This window comes from Microcebus murinus, chromosome 15 (genome assembly GCF_040939455.1).
Source record: "Microcebus murinus isolate Inina chromosome 15, M.murinus_Inina_mat1.0, whole genome shotgun sequence".
NCBI classification, from domain to species: Eukaryota; Metazoa; Chordata; class Mammalia; order Primates; family Cheirogaleidae; genus Microcebus; species Microcebus murinus.
In genome coordinates, this window is record NC_134118.1 from 74,758,490 (window position 1) to 74,778,526 (window position 20,037).

At 37.3% G+C, this 20,037-nt stretch overlaps 1 protein-coding gene across 13 annotated transcripts in view; it reads left to right on the forward strand.

Moving 5' to 3' along the window:
- The window catches only part of NEK1 (NIMA related kinase 1), a 140,886-nt gene that overhangs the window by 97,697 nt on the left and 23,152 nt on the right, over positions 1-20,037 (forward strand). For 12 of the 13 annotated variants that reach the window (XM_076010725.1, XM_076010730.1, XM_076010727.1 and 9 more), the window contains 5 exons: positions 3,159-3,311; positions 3,877-4,053; positions 9,247-9,367; positions 15,827-15,915; positions 16,580-16,827. In XM_076010725.1, the coding sequence (XP_075866840.1) occupies positions 3,159-3,311; positions 3,877-4,053; positions 9,247-9,367; positions 15,827-15,915; positions 16,580-16,827 (788 nt within the window). The remainder of the gene's footprint in view (positions 1-3,158; positions 3,312-3,876; positions 4,054-9,246; positions 9,368-15,826; positions 15,916-16,579; positions 16,828-20,037) is intronic. The other variant, XM_076010726.1, reaches the window with a different exon arrangement.

The window sequence follows — 20,037 nt, forward strand, 5'->3', positions numbered from 1 at the left end:
TGGGAATATAGACACGCCTCCTTCCCCTAGTGAAGGTTAGTTAGTTGCAAGGATTTTTTTTTTTAATTTATTTTTATTTCAGGATATTATGAGGGTACAAACATTTTGGTTACATTTTATGACTTGGCCTCACCCAAGCAAGGATTAGAGGCATGCCCTTCCCCTCTACAATGCTCACCACGTCCATTAGTTGTGAGTTTACCTCCCCACCACAACCCCCCAATCCCTGGAGAATATCACTACCATGTGAGCACCATAGTGTTGATCAGTCAGTGCCAATTTGATGGCGAGTACATGTGGAGCCTATTCTTCTGATCTTGTGATACCTCACTTTGGATAATGGGCTCAAGCTCTATCCAGGAAAATATGAGAGGTGCTAGATCACCATCATTTCTTATAATTGAGTAATATTCCATTGTATACATATACCAAATTTTAACAATCCACTCATGAATTGATAGGCACTTGGGTTGTTTCCACATCCTAGTTGCAAGGATTTTTATTACAAAAGTGTACAGAACTAATGATATGTATTTAAATTGTATTACTTTAACTTTCTATACCATCTTAGATTAATCTGTTATTAGCAATAATTCTTGATGAGAACCGGAGTAGTGAATTTTGATAAAATCTCAGAAACATCCCCTAGGCATTTAGCAGAGATACTAAGAAAATCTGACCTAATGATGCTCTTGTTCAATGATAGTTCCTGAGAACCTATTATTTTCTTACATTGTCCTAGTCACAGGATATACAGCAATGAACAAAACAGAAACATGTGTTCTTGTGGAGCTTACATTCTAAAAGAGCAAGTCTGTCCATGAATAAGTTCAAGGTTAAGTCATTTTTTTTTGATTGACTGTTTTTGTAGAATTCTTTCTTGCATTGGAGAAAAGCCCAAAGACTTGATAGTATTTATTTTCTTTATTTATTCAACAATTTTTTATTGGGTACCTATTCTATGCCAATAGTGGTGGTTAAAACATAATCCCTCCCCTTAAGGAGCTTAAGGCATATGCACATAAATACATACCAGATTTTATTAATCTACTCATGAATCGATGGGCACTTAGGTTGATTCCACATCTTTGCAATTGTGAATTGTAGTGCAGTAAACATTCGAGTACAGGTGTCTTTTTGAAAAAATGACTTCTTTTCCTTCGGGTAGATCCCCGGCAGTGGGATTGCCGGGGACCACAGGAGCCAGCCAGGGCTGCCAAATGGCTGGGGTTCTGCCACCCTCCCTGCAAGGCCCCACTGAGGCACTGGCCCAAGGCCTCCCGTGTGGTGCCTATTGCACCTGGGACACCTCCTCTGCTCAGATCCTAAGCTGGGGTCCAGAGGCTCTCAGCTGCCATCCACAGGGCATAACACAAAGGAGCGTCCGTTCTACCCACTCCCTCCCTGGCCTGGCGGGGGCCATGTGAAGGCTGCTGCTGCTACTCTGAGCTGAGTCCCGGAGATAGCGTCAGCTGCAGAAACTCAGGCTGGCAGCCAGCAGGTCCTGCTGCGCCTGCTCTCTGGTGCGGTGTTTTGGCACAGACTCTAAGCAGCAACCGTGAGTCCAGAGGTCTGGTTGGTGGAGGGAGCACCCTCACAACTCAGGCTGCGGTGCACCCCAGGGCTCTGTCCTCCTGACCTTCCACAATGTGGTTGCTTCCCTACATGCCCCTTTGACCTTGCCGAATGAATTGCCCTGTCACCATCTCCTTCGCTGTGACTGTCCTGCATTGCTTTCTCGGGGTTGTACGTTCTTTCCGAGAAGAGCCATCGTAGGTAGGCGTTCGCCTGTGACTCTCCATCCTCTCCTTATGAGCGGCGCGTGCACGGGCGCTTCTATGTGCTGCCTTCCCCAGTGGACAAAATTTCTTAGAAATACTTTTCTCTGCTTTTTAATCCATGTACATATTTATTTGAGGATCTGTTTTCTGTTCTTTTGTGTTAAATTTCTAGAAATGAAATATTTGTTTTTTCTATTTTTATATTCTCCATATTGTTGTTTAATTAGCAATTTTCCCCCAGTCTTTCAAGTAAAGATTTTACAGAAACATAATACAGGTTGACCATTTCTAATCTGAGAACCTGGAATCCAAAATGCTCCAAAATCTGAAACTTTTTGAGTGCTGATGTGACACTGTAAGTGAAAAATTCTACACCTGATGCTCTGTGTTAAGTTGAAGTCAAAATGCAGGCACACAACACGGTCAGCTTCCCCATGGGCAAGAAGACTCTTCCAGCCAGTTAAAAAAGCCAATGGAATGCTACCTCCTCCCTACTGGCCCCTCAACTGTGTCCGGTATTTCTTTTAACCTAAATAAAGTAAAATACAGTATACAGTAACCTTATAACAAATCCAGCATGGTAGTGGAGACTTAAAGCTGCCTGCTATTTAACAGCTGGTACGCGTTGTGGTGCTGCTACTGTGCTGCTTAGTTACCCTGAACATGCCCTTTTTTCACTGTGTTAATGGTGTGTCGTTCTTTTTTCCCTTTTTGCTGTTAAGTACTTATATAGGAATAAGTACATTTGATTATTGCTTATCGGTGGCATGTAAATTCAGAGTTAGGATCGATGATGATGCCAAACAGCCACAGATTGCCATGTGGATGGCTGAGATAGTGATACCTTTGATTCCGATGGCCTGGCGTTCACAAACTTTGTTTCATGCACAAAATTATTAAAAATATTGTATTAATATAAAGTTATCAGGCCGGGCGCGGTGGCTCACGCCTGTAATCCTAGCACTCTGCGAGGCCGAGGCGGGTGGATTGCTCGAGGTCAGGAGTTCAAAACCAGCCTGAGCAAGAGCAAGACCCCGTCTCTACTATAAATAGAAAGAAATTAATTGGCCAACTAATACATATAGAAAAAATTAGCCGGGCATGGTGGCGCATGCCTGTAGTCCCAGCTACTTGGGAGGCTGAGGCAGAAGGATTGCTTGAGCCCAGGAGTTTGAGGTTGCTGTGAGCTAGGCTGACGCCACGGCACTCACTCTAGCCTGGTCAACAAGCGAGACTCTGTCTCAAAAAAAAAAAAGAAAATATAGCAACCTTAAAAATGAAAAATATACACATAGTCATTTCTATAAATCTGCCTTACGATGCAGTGTTATTATGTTCTGTTATTGAAAATTACTTCTTTGTACCTTTCTCTTCCAGAACATACAGTGGGAGAGGTGATTAAATTAGATCCTGGTGGATCTCCAAGAAAAGTCTGGGGGAAAAGCCCTACAGAGTCTGTCCTAAAGATACTTGGAGAAGCTGAACTACAACTTCAGACAGAAGTATTGGAAAACACAACTGACAGAAGTGGTAAGCAGAGGCTGGGCACGGTGCATCCTGCCTGTCATTGTAGCACTCTGGGAGGCTGAGGTGGGAGGATCACTTGAGGTCAGGAGTTCGAGAAAGATTATTGATATAAATATAGAAACCATCTAAATGAGTTATGACAGAATTAGCATTGGGGAGATTATGAGTTAGAAGGTAATGAATGGGAGTCACCTGGGGGGTAGATAACTTATATTCTGCAGTAAATCTGTTCTCTCCTGGCACCAATTAAAAGTGCAGAGAGTTTCCAAGCAATTAGAAATAACTAGCAGTTACTACATGTAAACAAAAACAGTTAGCAAATAATTTAAAAAATAGTATGCTAATATACATATTAATTTTACCAAAAGGAAAAATAAGATAAACCATGTTAACCACCCTAGAAATTAGGTACATTTGAAATGAAATTCGACTCATATACCTTAATCATTTATTAATTTCTAGTATGTGAGAAAGCTTAACCAGTAATTAATTGCTCTAAATGTTATTACAAGTAAAACTCAATTCATTTTGAGAGCTAGCACTATTTTTCTTTTTTTTTTTTTAACAGAGATTTCTCCCGTAGGGGAAAAGCACAAGCCTTTAATTATTGGAGAAGAAAAAGTACAATGTGTTTCACATGAAATAAACCCATCAACTACTGTTGATTCTCCTGTTGAGACAAAAAATCCAAAGTTTAGGGAGATATCTCCACAGAGACCACTGAAACCAGAAGGAAATGTGGAAGGTATGTTTTATTGGAACAAAACAAGTTGTATTTGATTTAATAATACTTAAATTTCTGCTTTATAAACAGGCCTTTGTAAGCCATCAAAATTTGTATATGTGTTTGGGTAATTCATCTTAAGTTAGGTTCAATGTTTCTATCCTTTTTTTTTTTTTTTTTTGAGACAGAGTCTCGCTTTCTTGCCTAGGCTAGAGTGAGTGCCGTGGCGTCAGCCTAGCTCACAGCAACCTCAAACTCCTGGGCTCAAGCTATCCTCCTGCCTCAGCCTCCCGAGTAGCTGGGACTACAGGCACAAGCCACCATGCCCGGCTGATTTTATATATATATTAGTTGGCCAATTAATTTCTTTCTATTTTTATGGTAGAGACGGGGTCTCGCTCAGGCTGGTTTTGAACTCCTGACCTTGAGCAATCCGCCCGTCTCGGCCTCCCAGAGTGCTAGGATTACAGGCGTGAGCCACAGCGCCCGGCCTCTATCCTTTTTTTTATTGCTGGTCTTTTTTTTTTTTCCAAGACCGTTTCACTCTGTTGCCCCAGCTAGAGTGCTGTGGCATCAGCCTAGCTCACAGCAACCTCAAATTCCTGGACTGAAGCAATCCTTCTGCCTCAGCCTCCCAAGTAGCTGGGACTACAGGCATGCACCACCATGCCTGGCTAATTTTTTCTATATATTTTTAGTTGTCCAATTAATTTCTTTCTATTTTTAGTAGAGACGGGGTCTCCCTCTTGCTCAGGCTGGTTTCAAACTCCTGACCTTGAGCGATCTTCCTGCCTCAGCCTCCCAGAGTGCTAGGATTACAGGCATGAGCCATCACACCCAGCAACTGGTCTTTTTTTGTTGTTGCTGCCTAACAAGTCACCAAAACTCAGTGTTAAAATAATCACTTTATTATATCTCATGATTTTATGATTCAGGAATTAAGTGAAGGCTTGGCTGATGCGATTTGCCTAATTCACGTGCCTTTGCCTCAGAGATTGTTTGGTGGTATTTGGCTGGCAGGTAGGCTCGTGCAAAGGGTCCAAGATGGTTTCATTGCTATTTTGGCAAGTATAGCTAGAGTGCTAAGCTAAGCTGGGCCCCTCTCCCTCTTCCTGTGGCTTCAGGGTCATTTTATGTACTCTTCTCTAGCAAGATAGTCTGACTTCTTACATGATGGCCCAGGGCTCACAAATGCTAGGGTGAAAGCTGCTTGTACTCTTAAAAGCTGATTTCAGAACTGGCACGGTACCCCTTCTGCCGTACTTCCACTGGGCAAAGCAGTCACAGCCCAGCCTAGATGCAAAGGGAGGAGAGACAGAGCCCACCTCTCAGTGGGAAGAGTGTTAAAGAACTGGCAGCCATCCTTAATCTGCCATAGTCTACCCTCAGACCAAAAATTATTTATATTCCTTCCACATGCAAAATACACTCACCCCTTCTCAAAGCTTCATCCCATCATTACATTAGCTCAGACTCTAACATGATGTTATCAAAATCAGGCCTGTGCGCAAATGGGTTTTTTGGGCTGCAGTTCTTCAACTACAGTCACTCTCAATCTGAAGACCTGTCAGTAAAAATAAGTTAATAAAAAAAAGTCAGCTTTACTTGTGATCCATATACCCAACATACAATAGTGAAACAGGCATAGAGACTCCTTTCCAAAAACAAGGAAGATGGAAAACACATAGCAGTCATTAGTTTATAGCGATTCTGAAATGCAGCCAGGAGTAGCACTGGCAGCTTTCTTCCTTTGTACCAAAGGTTGGTGCCCTCAAGGGCTTTTCTCTACTCTACTGTATCTTCTCCTGTTCAGTCTGAGATGGCAATGGTTCCACAAGCAGAATTTCTAAATAATTTTGTGGGTTTTGTATGAATGTTATTGACATGCATTTAACAAAAGCCACTCACTTTTTTTGAGGCAGGCCCTTCTCTACCTTGAGTTGTCTATAAAGATGATGTGAGACAGTGTTCTTGAGTTCTTAGAAATTATTTTGTCTAGCAAAGAGAGTCTGTAAGGCATACGTTAAGTCTTTCTGTGCCATAGGTCTTATGGGCACACCCTTGACCTCATCTTTTGCCCTGAGTCTTTGTCTTGGGGCTATATATTCCTTTGAGAAGCTCTTGTTGCCTAGAAGGTGCTATTTGGGCCCTCTGTATGTCTTCTAAACCCTGCCCATAATCTAAAATGGTTTTCTTCAGTTATCTCTCTCTTGTTCTTCATCAGAGGCTACTGGAAGTAGCTAACAGGCACTTCCCAGGTTCTGCTTTGATAGCTCATTAGCTAGGTCACTGAATCCATGAAAGTACATATTCTGTCTTAGTATTACAGATGCCAAGTTTTCTGCCACTATATAACAAGAATGCCCTTTTCTCCAGTCTCCAGTAACTTTTTCACCAGTCTCTCACCAATACTATCCTTGAAGTCCTTCCAACTTCTGCCTACTGCCCAGTCCAAAAGCCAGGGCATGTGTTTTAGGCTTTTTTGTCAGCTCCCCACTTTCAGATATGAAATTCTGTTTCAGTTATTAATATTTATTGCCACAAAACAAACTGCTACTAAAATGTATCAGTAGTAGATTAGATTAACAATTTTATCTCCCACTTTCGTGAGTCAGGAATTGGGAAGGTTCTTCTGCTCTGTGTGATATCAACTGGTGTGGCTCAGTGGTATTCGGCATTAGCCAGCTTATCCGAAGAGTATAAGACCTCACCGTCATGCCTTGGCATGGTGGCAGGATGCAGGCGGATCCCTCCTCGTCATGTTGGTCTCAGGGCATTGCTATGTGGTCTTTGCAGGATAGTTAAACTTCTTTCATGATGTCTCAGTTTTCAAGTGGAAGCTGCCAGTTCATTTAAATGCTTGGCCTGGCGCGGCCATAGCATCACTTCCATTGTACTCGGTCGTTCAAGGCAGTCACTGCACCAGCCAACGTGAAAGGAGAGGAGAAACACACCCCCCTCTATGTGAGGAGAGTGTCAGAAACCTTGCAACACGTGGTCATCTTTAATTCACCGCAGCCACTTAAACATCTTGTTCGTTAGAACCACAGTTACTAATATCTGTTAGGGACTCGGCGTTGTGTCCCCTTAAAATTCCTATGTTGAAATCTAGTCCCTGGTGTGATAGTGTGTGGAAGGGAGCCTTTGTGGGGTAATTAGGTCATGGGGGCTGAGCCCTCACAAATTGGATTAGTGCCCTTGTAAGAAGAAGCCAGAGAGCTAGCTCTCTACTCTCTGCCATGTGAGAATGCAAGGAGGAAAAGGTTATCCAAAAACTAGGAAGAGGACCCTTCCTAGAACCAACCATGCTGGCTCCCCGATATTGGATTTGCTAGCCTCCAGGACTGCAAGAAATAAATTTGTTGCTTGTTGTTTAGCCACCAGTCTATGATATTCTGTTATAGTAGCCTGAACTAAGACAGTATCTTATACCTTTTCCTTTAAAAAGAAAATAAAAAAACTATTAGACGTATATATAATGGAGCAGTATGGCCTAGTGCAGGGGTTGGCAGGCTTTCTCCGCAAAGAGCCAAGTAGTAAATATTTTAGGCTTTGCAGGCAATACAGTCACAAACCAAGTTTATAGAATAAGAATAAGTCAATACTGATATAGATTAAGGTACTAGAGAACACAGTTATTCATTTCAAAATAAAATAAAAAAGGATTTTCCCCCAAAAGTGCTTATCTTACATGAATGATCAAAGTCATTTGAGTAAAGGATAAAAACTTTAGGGATTGGTACAATATCAGTTGTCTTTCTAAATAGGACAGATAATTGGAAACTTTAAAAATGGAAAGGAAAGTGTGTCTGGATTCCAGAAAAAAAGAGGGGATGGTTTACCCTGCCTTAAACAAGGTAGTATTGATAATCTTAATTAGAAAGAAAAAAGAGGAGTTAACAAATGAAGACAGAGGCTCTCTTCTCATCACTGTTTACTTTCAGAAAATATCAACCAGGTAAAAAAATTGAGCCACTGCTAGAAAACAAGGGTAGCACCCTGACTGTTAATTACATAAGCACCTAAGAAAATAGATTTAGTGCACTTCGATTATGTTCTCAGTATCATTGTAAAAGTCCAGGTAACAAGTCTTTTTTTTTCTTTTTTGGTTGTTTTCAGATTTTAAAGATTAAAATTTCAGTAAATGTTAGTAATTAAAATTTTAATGAAAGTAAATGAAATTTTAATTACTAAAATTTACTGAATTTAGTAAATTTCATTAACATTTACTGAAATTTTAGTTACTAATCAGTGATCACATAGTCTATTCTTTCATATTTCTAACCACAGATATCTTTTTTCTTTGAGCTAGTTTTCATACCTTCTTTATTTTATTTTATTTTAGCGTATTATGGGGGTACAAGTGTTAAGGTTACTTATATTGCCCATGCCTTCCTACCCCCTCGAGTAAGAGCTTCAAGCATGTCCATCCCCCAAACGTTGCACATCTTACTCATTGTGGTTGTATACACCCATCCCCTCCTCCCTCCTCCCACCCTCCCAACACTCCATAAATGTTACTCCTATATGTCCACTTAGGTGTTGATCCGTTAATACCAATTTGCTGTTCATACCTTATTTAAATCAATTTACTTATTGCTGAAATTTTAATCAAGAGAAAATTTTGTATAATAGGGAAAAATAGTGTGTACCATATTTCTTTTATTTTGTATTTTTAAATTTTTTTAAGAGACAGATTGTTGCTCTGTCACCCAGCCTGGCGTACAGTGGTGCAGTCATAGCTCACAGCAACCTCAAACTCCTGGGCTCTAGCAACCTTCCCACCTCAGCCTCCCAAGTAGTGAGGACTGCAGGCATGTACCACTACAACTGGATAATTTTAATTTTTTTTTAGAGATGGGCTGTCCTTGCATTTCCTAGGCTAATCTGGAACTCCTGCCCTCAAGCGATCCTCCTGCCTTGGCCTCCCAAAGTGCTGGATTACAGATGTGAGCCACTGTGCCTGGCCCCATATTTCTTTCGAGTACTGTTATTACAGGCAAAAGGAATAGTCTGTCATTTCAGAAATGACTGAAGTAGAGACTTAACACAATAACAAGATTAGAGACTTATAGATAAACTATGTAAATTTTTCTATTATAGTTAACATATTATCCTAAAACTAAGTAGTGGCAATTTATAGAAAGTTTATTCAATCTTCTGTCAACAAATTTTGCTTTGAGACATGTTTCTCGTTATGTTGATGTTTCCCAGAACCTGATGATTTGGAAACAGAAATTCTACAAGAGCCAAGTGGAACAAACAGAAATGAGAGCTTGCCATGCACTGTTACTGACGTGTGGACTAGTGAAGAAAAAGAAACAAAGGACACCGAGTATGTTGTGTCTTTTTCTTACATTTTTAAACCCAGGTCCCTTTTGTAATACTTTTTAAAAACTAATACTGTTTTTTGTTCTAGTAGAGTAAAAAAAAAATACTGTAATAAGCTAATATTGCAATATAATACCCTAGTATTGCAAAGCCTGTAAAAATAATTTAGTGTTTAATAGATTTTCACATGGCTCAGAAATCAACAAGTATACAAAGTCTATGAGGATGCACAGTAGAAAGTCTTGCCTACCTCTGTCCCCACCCAGCCACTCCCATTCTCTTCTTTCAGATAGTGTAACATCTGAAAACATCGTTAGTGTAACATACACCATTTTTCCACCTTGTTCATTTTTATAAACAAGGTTTATTTCAATAATAAATCTGGGAGATTTTTTCACATTAATACATAAAGGGCTTCTTTTTTTCTTATTTTATGGCTACTTAGTATTACCCTATATGGATATACCACAACTCAATGAGTTTTTTACTTGATATTACAAATGTTGGTACAATGAATAACATTTTACACAAGCTGATTTTTGTATGCATATATCTGCAGTAAGTATAAATATAATTGCTGGGTCGATTGCATTGTTATGAGTCTGTTTATAACTTGGGACTGTTTTTTTTTTTTTAATTTGGTTGTTAAACTGTCAGAAATTACTGAGAATTCTTTAAATGTTAGAGATATTTGCCCTGGTTATTACGTGAACTGCAACTATTTATTTCCCTGTTGTGTTTTTATTTTATTTTATTTTATTTTGTTTTGCCATGCTGAAGTTTATTCTTGTTTATTTTTTATTGTTGTTGTCATGTTCATCTGAATTTTAATAATTATTCAGAAAATTCTTGTTTTTTCTAAGGTTAACAAAGGATTTTTCAATCTTCTAGTACATTAATGTAAATGCATTTTACACTTAAGCCTTTGATTTTTTTATTCTTAAATCTTTAGAATTTATCCTGGTGTATGGTGTATAGATTCATTTGAGTCCATTTTTGTACTTTTTTCCCCTATTTCATTGGTCTGTCTACAGTGAAATAGTACATGCTTTTAACTAATAAATTGTAAAATCTATTTTAAGATTATTTAAGACTAAATTCACTTTCATTGTTCCTCTTTTTGGTTTCCCTGGCTATTCTTGCTCATTTATTTTTTAATGGAAATTTAGAATTTATTAAATTTGGCTCCCTCTCCCCCTTCCCAAAATCAATTTGCATTTTGTTGGGATGTTAAACTTACAAATTACCATAGGGAAATCAACATGGCTATCAAGAAAAACATGATAGGCCTTTCTTTTTGAGCAGGTTTTGGAGTTTTGGAGTCTCCTTCATCTAGGTTTTGCAGTTTTATTGGTAAGCTTTTTCCTAGATGCACAGTTGTCCCTTGAACAATGTGAGTTTAAACTGTTCAAGTCCGCTTTATATGACTATATTTTCAATAAATATATTGGAAAATTTTTGAACATTTGTGACCATTTGGAAAAAAACTTACAGATGAACTGTAGAACCTAGAAATATAAAAAAAATTAAGAAAAAGATATGTCATGAATGCATGACATATATATAGACACTAGTCTATTTTATCATTTACTACCATAAAATATACACAAATCTATTATAAAAAGTTAAAATTTATCAAAACTTAGGCACACAAACACAGACTATACATGGTACCATTCACAGTCGGGAAGAATGTAAACAAATGTAAAGATGCAGTATTAAATAACAGCTGCATAAAACTAACTGTAGTACATACCAGGACTGTAATAATTTCATAGCCACCTCCTCTTGCTGTTGCGGTGAGCTCAAGTGTTGCAAGTATCTGCTTAAAACGCTGTGTGAGGTTAATCATCTTCGTGTGAGCAGTTTTTTTCTCCAGTAAATGGTGCATAGCAGTAAAAAAAAATGATCACTCACAGGTTTTGAGTATTTTTCATCATGTTTAGTGTAATACCATAAACCTTGAATAGCACTGCGAGACCTATACAGAGTGCCACTGCTGATGCTGGCAGTGCTCCCCAGTAGAGAAAAGTCATGACTTTACAAGAACAAGCTGAATTGCTTGATATGTGCTCACAGATTGAGCCTGCCATTTCAAGATTCTATGAACCCAGCATAAAGATCATTGTAGAGAAAAGAAAATTCCCGAAGCTGTCACTGTAGCTACACCAGTAGGCATGAAAACCTTGCACTTTTTTGCAAGGTGGATATGGCAAAAAAAAGGTGGGGGATGGAAGTGAAGGGTTCCAAGTTATGGATCTGGGAGAAATTCAAGAGCTACCAGACACCACTCCAGAGGAGATGAATGCTTCCAAACCAGTGCCAGGCGACAAGGAAGCAGGCATAGAAGAAGCAGCGCTGGAAAGCAAGCTGACATTTGACAATCTGGCAGAAGGGTTCTGATTATCCGAGACTGCTTTTGACATCTCTTATAGCATGGACCCTTCTGTGATAACAGACACTGAAACTGAAGCACATGGTGGAAGAGGGATTGGTACTGCAGAGAAACATTTTTAGAGAAATGAAGAAACAAAAAGTCAGAAATTACTGTGCACTTCCATCAGGCTACACTGGGTGTGCCTGCCTCTCTTGCCCCCTTCCACCTCCTCCACCCTGGGAACAGCAGGGCCTGGCCTCCCCTTCCTTAGCACACTCAGCGGGAAGCCCTTTGTGGTGATCCACTTCTAGTAAGGAAGAGTTTTCTCTTCCTTATGATTTTCTTAATAACATCTGTGTTTTTCTGTAGCGTACTTTATGGTAAAAATACAGTATATAATAGATGTAAAAATGTGTTAATCAGCCATTTATGTTATCTGGATGGCTTCTCTTCACCAGTAGGCTATTAGTAGTTAAGTTTTGGGGGAGTCGCATTCTATGCAGATTTTCAACTGCTAGCGTGCTGGGCGTCCCTATTCCCCATGTTGTTGAAGGATTAATTGTATTACCCTTTTTGTTTGCCATTTTTCTGTCATACAATCATATCATATGAAAATAGTTATCGCTTTATGTCTTTGCAGCTTTTTTAGCACTAGTTTCTCATTGCAATGGTTAGCACCTTTTATGTAATGTTCAGTATTGGCAGTAGGGGGCATCTTTGTCTTGTTCTTGACTTTAATGAAAATGATTCTGTTGTTAACCCTCATAAGCTACGACTGCTTTTTAGCTGAGATAGCTGTCTATTCATATTTTACTGCTCATTTTTAGAAAAAAGCCAAGAATGAATTTTGTCAAATGGCTCTTCAGCCTCTGTGGAACTGTTCATATAAATATTTTCCCTTTCCTATTAGTGTAATGATATTAGAGTAGACTGCCTAATAGTGAACCATTTTGTATACCTTAAGTAGAACTCTCCTTGGTCATGATGTATTATTATTACTTTAATGTGTTTCTTCTTGCTGTTACTTTATTTAGGATTTTTGTATTAATACTTGTGAGAGTCATCTGTAGTTCTTTTCATTATTACAGGAAATTGCTGTTGGATTTGGTATTCTTGTTATACTTCCTTCCCAAAAAGTAATTGAAAATTTCTTCCATTGTGATGCTCTATATCAGGGGTTGGCAAATGTTTCCTATAAAGGGCCAGATAGCAAATATTTTAAGACATTTCAAATCACGTGATCTCTACTTCAGCTACTCTGCCATTGCACTGTGATGGTCCGTAAACAACTGAGCGGCTGTTCCAGTACAACTTCACTGACGAAACAGGAGACAGGCTGGAGGCCCACAGACCATAGTTTGTCAGTCTTTGCACTAGACTGTTTAAATAATGTTGGCGTTATCTGGTCTTTAAAGTTTAATAGAATATATCTATGAAAAGATCTGGGCCTGTGATTTGGTGGGAGGAGGGGGATGCTCATTGATAAGACCTTTTGCTTTTTGTTTGTCAAATTTTCTGTTGATAATTCTAATTCTTCTGAAATCAATTTTATTGAATAACATTTTCCTAGAAAATAAACAATTTTATTCAAGTTTTTAAATTTGCCCAAAATTGGGTAAAATAATTTTTTTTATTTCCTACATTTGTTATTTCCCTTTAAGAAAAATTTTTATTACATTTTCTCTCCCCCCCCTTTTTTTTTAAATACTTTTGCATATCAGTTCTTGCTGTGTTGCTCAGGATGGTCTTATACTTCTTTCTGGCCTGAAGGCGACCCTCCCACTTGGGTCTCCTGAAGTACTTGGGAATTATAGGTATGAGCCACCATACCCACTCTATTTTTTTTTTTTTTACTAGACCAGCTAGTGGTTTATCTGTTTTTATTTTTCAAAGAATTCTGGATTTCCTTACTAGTTTTAGTGTTTTTGTTTCCTAACTCATTAATTTATTCCTTGTGTTTTTCTTCAGTTTATTTAGATCTTATTTTTCTACTTTATATGTGGTATGTTTGTTTTTATTGTTTTGTTCGTTTGTTTTGAGATGGGGTCTCACTCTGTCACCTGGGCTAATGTGCAGTGGCTTTGTCATAGCTCACTGCTACCTTAAACTTCTAGGCTCAGGTGATCCTCCTGCCTCAGCCTCCCAAGTAGCTAGAACTACAGGCAAGCACCACTACACCTGGCTTATTTGTTTTAATTTTTTATTATTAATACGTTTAAGTCTCACATTTTTCTTTGCTGCTTTAGCTATATTGCATAGATCACATATATATTGTTTTAATTTTTCTTTCTAATGTTAGATCTCTGATTTCAGTTACAATTTCCTTTTTTATACAATATTTGTTTATAGGAAGAAAACCTTTTTCTTTTCTGATTTTACTGTAAAATTATATTTTTATCACACTGTCATCAGAAAATGTTTCTGTTAATATACTATTTTTCTATTTTTTGTTAAGTTTTTCCTCGTACTATAACAATGGTCAATTTTTGAAACTATTTTGAAACTATTCCACGGGTACATGGAAAGAAGTTATGTTCAGTATTTTCAGTTGACAGAGTTTATTATGTATCAGTTATCTATTAGGTTTTTAATTTTTCTATATGCTTAATAATTCAAATCTGTTTCCATTTTTTCTCCTTACATTTGAAGTGATCTGTATCTAATGAATGTTCATCCTAAGTTATTTGGTGCATAAATATTCACATGTATACTATCTTTGTGGCAAATTACCCTTTATAGGATTATAAATTACCATGATTTTAGCCTTGCTTAACATTTTTTGCCTAAATTTCATCTTAACTTTTTGTTTGTATTTGCCCAGTATGCATTAGCCCATCTTTCTGTTTTTGACTTTCTGAATTATTTTCTTTTAGTTGTGTTTTTGATGTGGTTTGTGATTTAATCTAAAGTGTTTGTATTTAAATAACTAGTTTGTTTACCTTTATTGATATATGTGATTGAATTTAGTTGTCATTTTAATTTTATTTTTATATTTTTAGTCTCTTGCTGTATTGATTTTGTTGTTTATTTTGCTTTGCTTTTTTTTAACTAATAGATTTTTTTTTGTGAGCAGTTTTAGGTTTACAAAAAGTTGAAAAAAATTATGGAGTTCTGGCCAGGCTCACGTCTGTAATCCCAGCACTTTGGCAGACCAAATTACTTTGTTTACGTCTATAATCCCAGCATTTTGGCAGACCAAATTACTTTGTTTACTTAATGGTATATCTTGGTTATCAGAAAATCAGTTTATAGAACTCTTGGCTTCGTTTTTTTACAGTTGCAATATATCATAATTGTTTTGTAGTCTCCATTATTAGGGGGCATTTTGATTCTTTTTTTCTGAGACAGAGCCTCGCTTTGTTGCCCAGGCTAGAATGAGTGCCATGGCATCAGCCGAGCTCATAGCAACCTCAAACTCCTGGGCTCAAGCAATCCTGCTGCCTCAGCCTCCCGAGTAGCTGGGACTACAGGCATGAGCCACCATGCCCGGCTAATTTTTTCTATATATATTAGTCGGCCAATTAATTTCTTTCTATTTATAGTAGACATGGGATCTTGCTCTTGCTCAGGTTGGTTTCGAACTCCTGACCTCGAGCAGTCCGCCCACCTTGGACTCCCGGAGTGCTAGGATTACAAGCATGAGCCACCGTGCCCGGCTGACATTTTGATTCTTTAAAGAAGCGGTTCTAAAACACTAGTGTGCATTAGAATCACTTTGGAATTTTCCAAACTAATTGCTAGGACTTATCCCTCAATGTTTCTGATTTATAGGTCTAGAGTGGGCCTGGGAATTTGCCTTTCTAATAAGTTTTCTTGTGTTGCTGTTGTCTGGGGGGACCGCACTTTGAGAACCATTGTTTTTAAAAACATAGGCTGGTTGCTGCGAATGCTTAATGTTTCGTGATAGTTTGAACAGGGTGAAAAATACTATGTGCTTATGAGAAAAAGTATACATAAAAGTTAAGAAAATACTTGGAAAAGGGATTACAGGATGCTAGTGAACTTGTATTCCATTTTCTGTATTTTAGAGTGCTTTTATTTCTGGTAAACTTTCTTTTTTTTAACTGGTGTACCCATCTGTGGCAGGTTGGAAGATAGGGTCACCATTCAGCAAAATGAAATTTCTGAAGATGGAATCGTGAAGAATGTGGACCAACTTAGTGAAGTTCGTATAGGTGAGCATCATTGCATTAGTCTAATTACTTTGTGAAAGATTGTTAACACCAACCTGTTTTGTTTGAGTAACGTGTATTCATGAATAGAGAGCATTCCTTATCAGTCATCTTAGTCATTTTAAAAATGTCATCGGTATAGAGCGCTGGACTGTGTTCGTAAGCCTGGATTGTGTGGCCACATGACAGTAAACTTCTTTGTCAGTTACTTTATTGAGTATTGAAAATGAAAAGAACCACGTGCCAAAACTAACCCCGTGTACTAAGGCCATTAAATAAGTTGTCTTATTTTTTTTAGAAAGTATTAGTTAAAATATAAGAAATGTAATTTTTCTATCTAACTTATAAGAACAAAGATAAATTAGAACTAAATATGTTATCTAAACAGTGTATTTTTTCACAATTCCTTAGATTTGTGCCTATATTTTAGAATTTTCAGTCTAATAGAAGTATATAACAAGTTAAATCAACTTTCTCCAAAGAAAATATTATATCCTGTTAAAGATTATTTATGAGGTGATGTACTCACATATTTTGATATTGTTTTCCTGATAGATGTGGGGTTTTTCCTAGAATTTGTATTAAATACTATACCTTATCAACATCATTTAGAACTTTGTTTCAATACTATATGCACTTACCGCACAATCTCTCCTTTATACCGCAGAACCTGGAATAGATGATTCTCAGCACTCTACATGTGATACAGAGAAATGTAAGCAGCCTGAACCATTTTTCCAGAAAGTGGTTCATTCTGAACACTTGAACTTAATCTCTCAAATTCAGTCAATTCAGTGTTCATCAGAAGAGTCCTTTCCACTTCGATCTCGCTCTGATCCACCACCAAAAACTAAAAACAAGAATTCCTTACTGATTGGACTTTCAACTGGACTGTTTGATGCAAACAACCCAAAGGCAAGTATGGTCCTCATATGGAAAATGTTATCCATTTAGCAACAGTTATTATTGATTGCTTTTCTTTGATGAACCATAATATTGAATTCTAATCTCTTAAAAACACAAATACATACAAGCACATCCAGACAAACAAAAACAAAAAACGTTTATCTTTTTTTGTGAGATACTGAAAAGAAATTGCTATTGAGAGTACAATTGGTATAAAGATTATTTCACTGGTTTCCTGTTCGGGATTCTTTTTGTAGGCCCTACATTTATTTGAGAAAAAAATCCCTCCTGCAGGCCCTTTCTGACCCACCAACTTCCGTGTTTAGTGTGAGACTGAGCTTCAGTAGCGCAGTGTCTCTTAAATACACAGAAGTGCTGTGCTGCCTAATTTATATGTGCAGAGTAATAGATATGCATATGCACTTTGAGACTTCCTTCCCACTTGCTATTTTTAAATATATGTAGCCATCTTTTCCTTATAAAATGTAGAAAATTATCTCTAGAAGAATTTTAGCCACAGGTAAAAATAAGAAATCACATATTTGTTATGTTACTTTTCATATATACAATTTTTGCATGTCTATAACTTTTTATCAAAATAAGATGTTATGTATACTCTTTATAATCTTTTCTATTATCTGTTTTAATATTATTACAAATAACATTATTATAGTACTGTTAAGAAAATAGCACTTTGTCATATTGTCATATGTCATTTACCATCTTTATATGTCATCTTTAATAACCACATATTCCACTGGGCTGCTTATAATTTTCCCACAAATCTGTTTCTATTGTTGGGCCTTGAGGGGTTATTTTTTAAATGCTTTATTTGAAGAGACAGGGTTTCACTCAGTCACTCAGACTGGAGTGTAGTGGCATGCTCATAGCTCAGCCTCAAATTCCTGGGCTCAAGAAATCCTCCTGCCTCAGCCTCCTGAGTAGCCAGGACTACAGGCATGCACCACCATGCCTTTGGTTTTAATTTTTGTTAATGTAACTACCTATACCTCTATCTTTGTACATATCCACAATTATTTCCATAAAGTAAATTTCTGTACGTGGAATTCAAGAGATTATATCGTATATTGCCTGATTTCCTTTTAAGAAGCAGTTTATAGTGCTGTCGGTAGCGAGAAAGCATTCCATTTCTCCATACCCTTAATAGCACCTACTATTATTTACTTAAAAATTGTCTATTTAATAAATGAGTAATGGTATTGATTTGTTTAAACTTGTATATCTATGTTTACCATGGAGGTTGGACATTATTTAAGCCTGTATATGAAAGAATTGCCTGAAGTTTTTAGTACTTGACTATTTTTTAAATACATCATTTTGACTTTCAATTTACTTTTCCAACAGGATATATTAAATACTTTTCCAGAGTATTTTCTGGAGTATTTTCCTAGGCTTGTCTTAAATTCAGAGATAATTAAATTCCCTCCTTTATCTGATAATAGTTAGATTTTTGAAGATATGAACTACCAAAACAAATTTATGATCTTCAGAGTTATAGACAAAAGCCTATTATGAGACAGACAAGGACTGTCATATAATTCATGAACTTTCTTTTGTAGGAAAGGTATATAGCTATCTTTCACCTAGGGCTTCTTAATATCTTATTGCCATCTATAGCTAATTTTCTTTGCATGATACATTTGATTATTTCATATCCTTTTATGACCTTACCTTAGTGCAACTTTAGGAGTTCTACAAAAATGCTTGCTTTGGAAGTAAGCACAGCAAACTGGAAGCAGCAATGCAGATTCCATGTAGATAACTCTGAGGGAATGGGCAAGAAAAAACACTACACTATGTAATATGTCTTTTTCTCTGGCTTCTTTTAAAATTTTCCTTTTATCACTGGTTTCTGGCAATTTGATTATGAAACACTTTGGTAAGCTTTTTGGGTATGTGTGTATAGGTACATGCTTATCCTACCTGGGGTTGATCTTCTTGAACATACAGATTTATAGTTTTCACCAAATTTGGAAAAATTTTGGCTGTTATTTTATTAAATATTTGTTTTCTGTCTGTCCCTACTCCCCTTTCTGGAACTCCAATTACGTATATATTAGACTGCTTGATATTGTTCCACAGGTCACTGAGTTTATGTTCTTTTTGTTTTCAGTCTTTTTTCTCTCTGTTTCATTGTGGATAGATTCCACTAATATGTACACAAGTTTACTCATCTTTTTTCCTGCAGTATTGTACTATTAATCCCATTCAGTGAAACTTTTATTTCAGTATTGGATGTTTTGTCTGTAGAAGATTTTTTTTCTATCTTCCATTTCTCTCATTATATTCATGTCTTTCCTTACTCAGATAAAATAGCTTTCTTAATATCCATATCTGCTGCTTCCATCATTGCTGTATCTGTTTCAATTGCCTGATTTTTCTACTGGTTATGAGTCATATTTCCCTACTTACTGACATGTTTTATAATTTCTTATTCAAAGCTGGACCTCATGAATATTGCATTTGCTGGGTATCTGATTTTTGTTGTCTTCCTTTAAAGATTATAGGGCTGTACTGAGACAGGCAAGTTACTTGTGGATCCATTTTATACTTTCTAAAAACATTTTTTAGTTGAAGCTTCAGAAGAGTATCAAGTGATTTTATTATAAAACTTAAGCCATTTATTGACCATTCACTTTTCTAAAAAACACAAACATGAGAATAAAATAAATATACACAAGACTCACAGCCATCGCCGGCAGGATAAAGTCCTGGGCAGAGAGCCTGCAGCTGTTTTTCCTTACACCTAAAGCCTGAGCTTCTTCATAGATTGTAGAGTTCTATGTTTTGTCACCTTTTACCGTTGTAAGAGGGAAAGGACACTAGCTAGAAGATGCATGTACAAGAAGGTCACAACAGCTTTAAAGCTATCTGATGCTAGTGGTTTGTATGAACACATTCTAGTTTGCACCTCTGAGAAACAATGTCAAATAAGTATTGTCAAATGCCTCCTCCCAGCTAACCTATACTGTCCTTGTTCTTTGGAATTATTTTCGGCCTGGTTATGTTCTTGCACTGTAGGTTTTGTTTATTTCAGGACACAAACCCTAAAGTCCACGCTCAGGCTCCATGCTCAAGTATAAACATCTGTTTCAGGACAACCCTGGGGTTGCTGTAGTATTTCTGTCTCTGTAGTGTCTACTGGTGCCATACCCTGGCAGCACAGTGAGAGGACAGCCCAGTCAACTTGTCCACTGC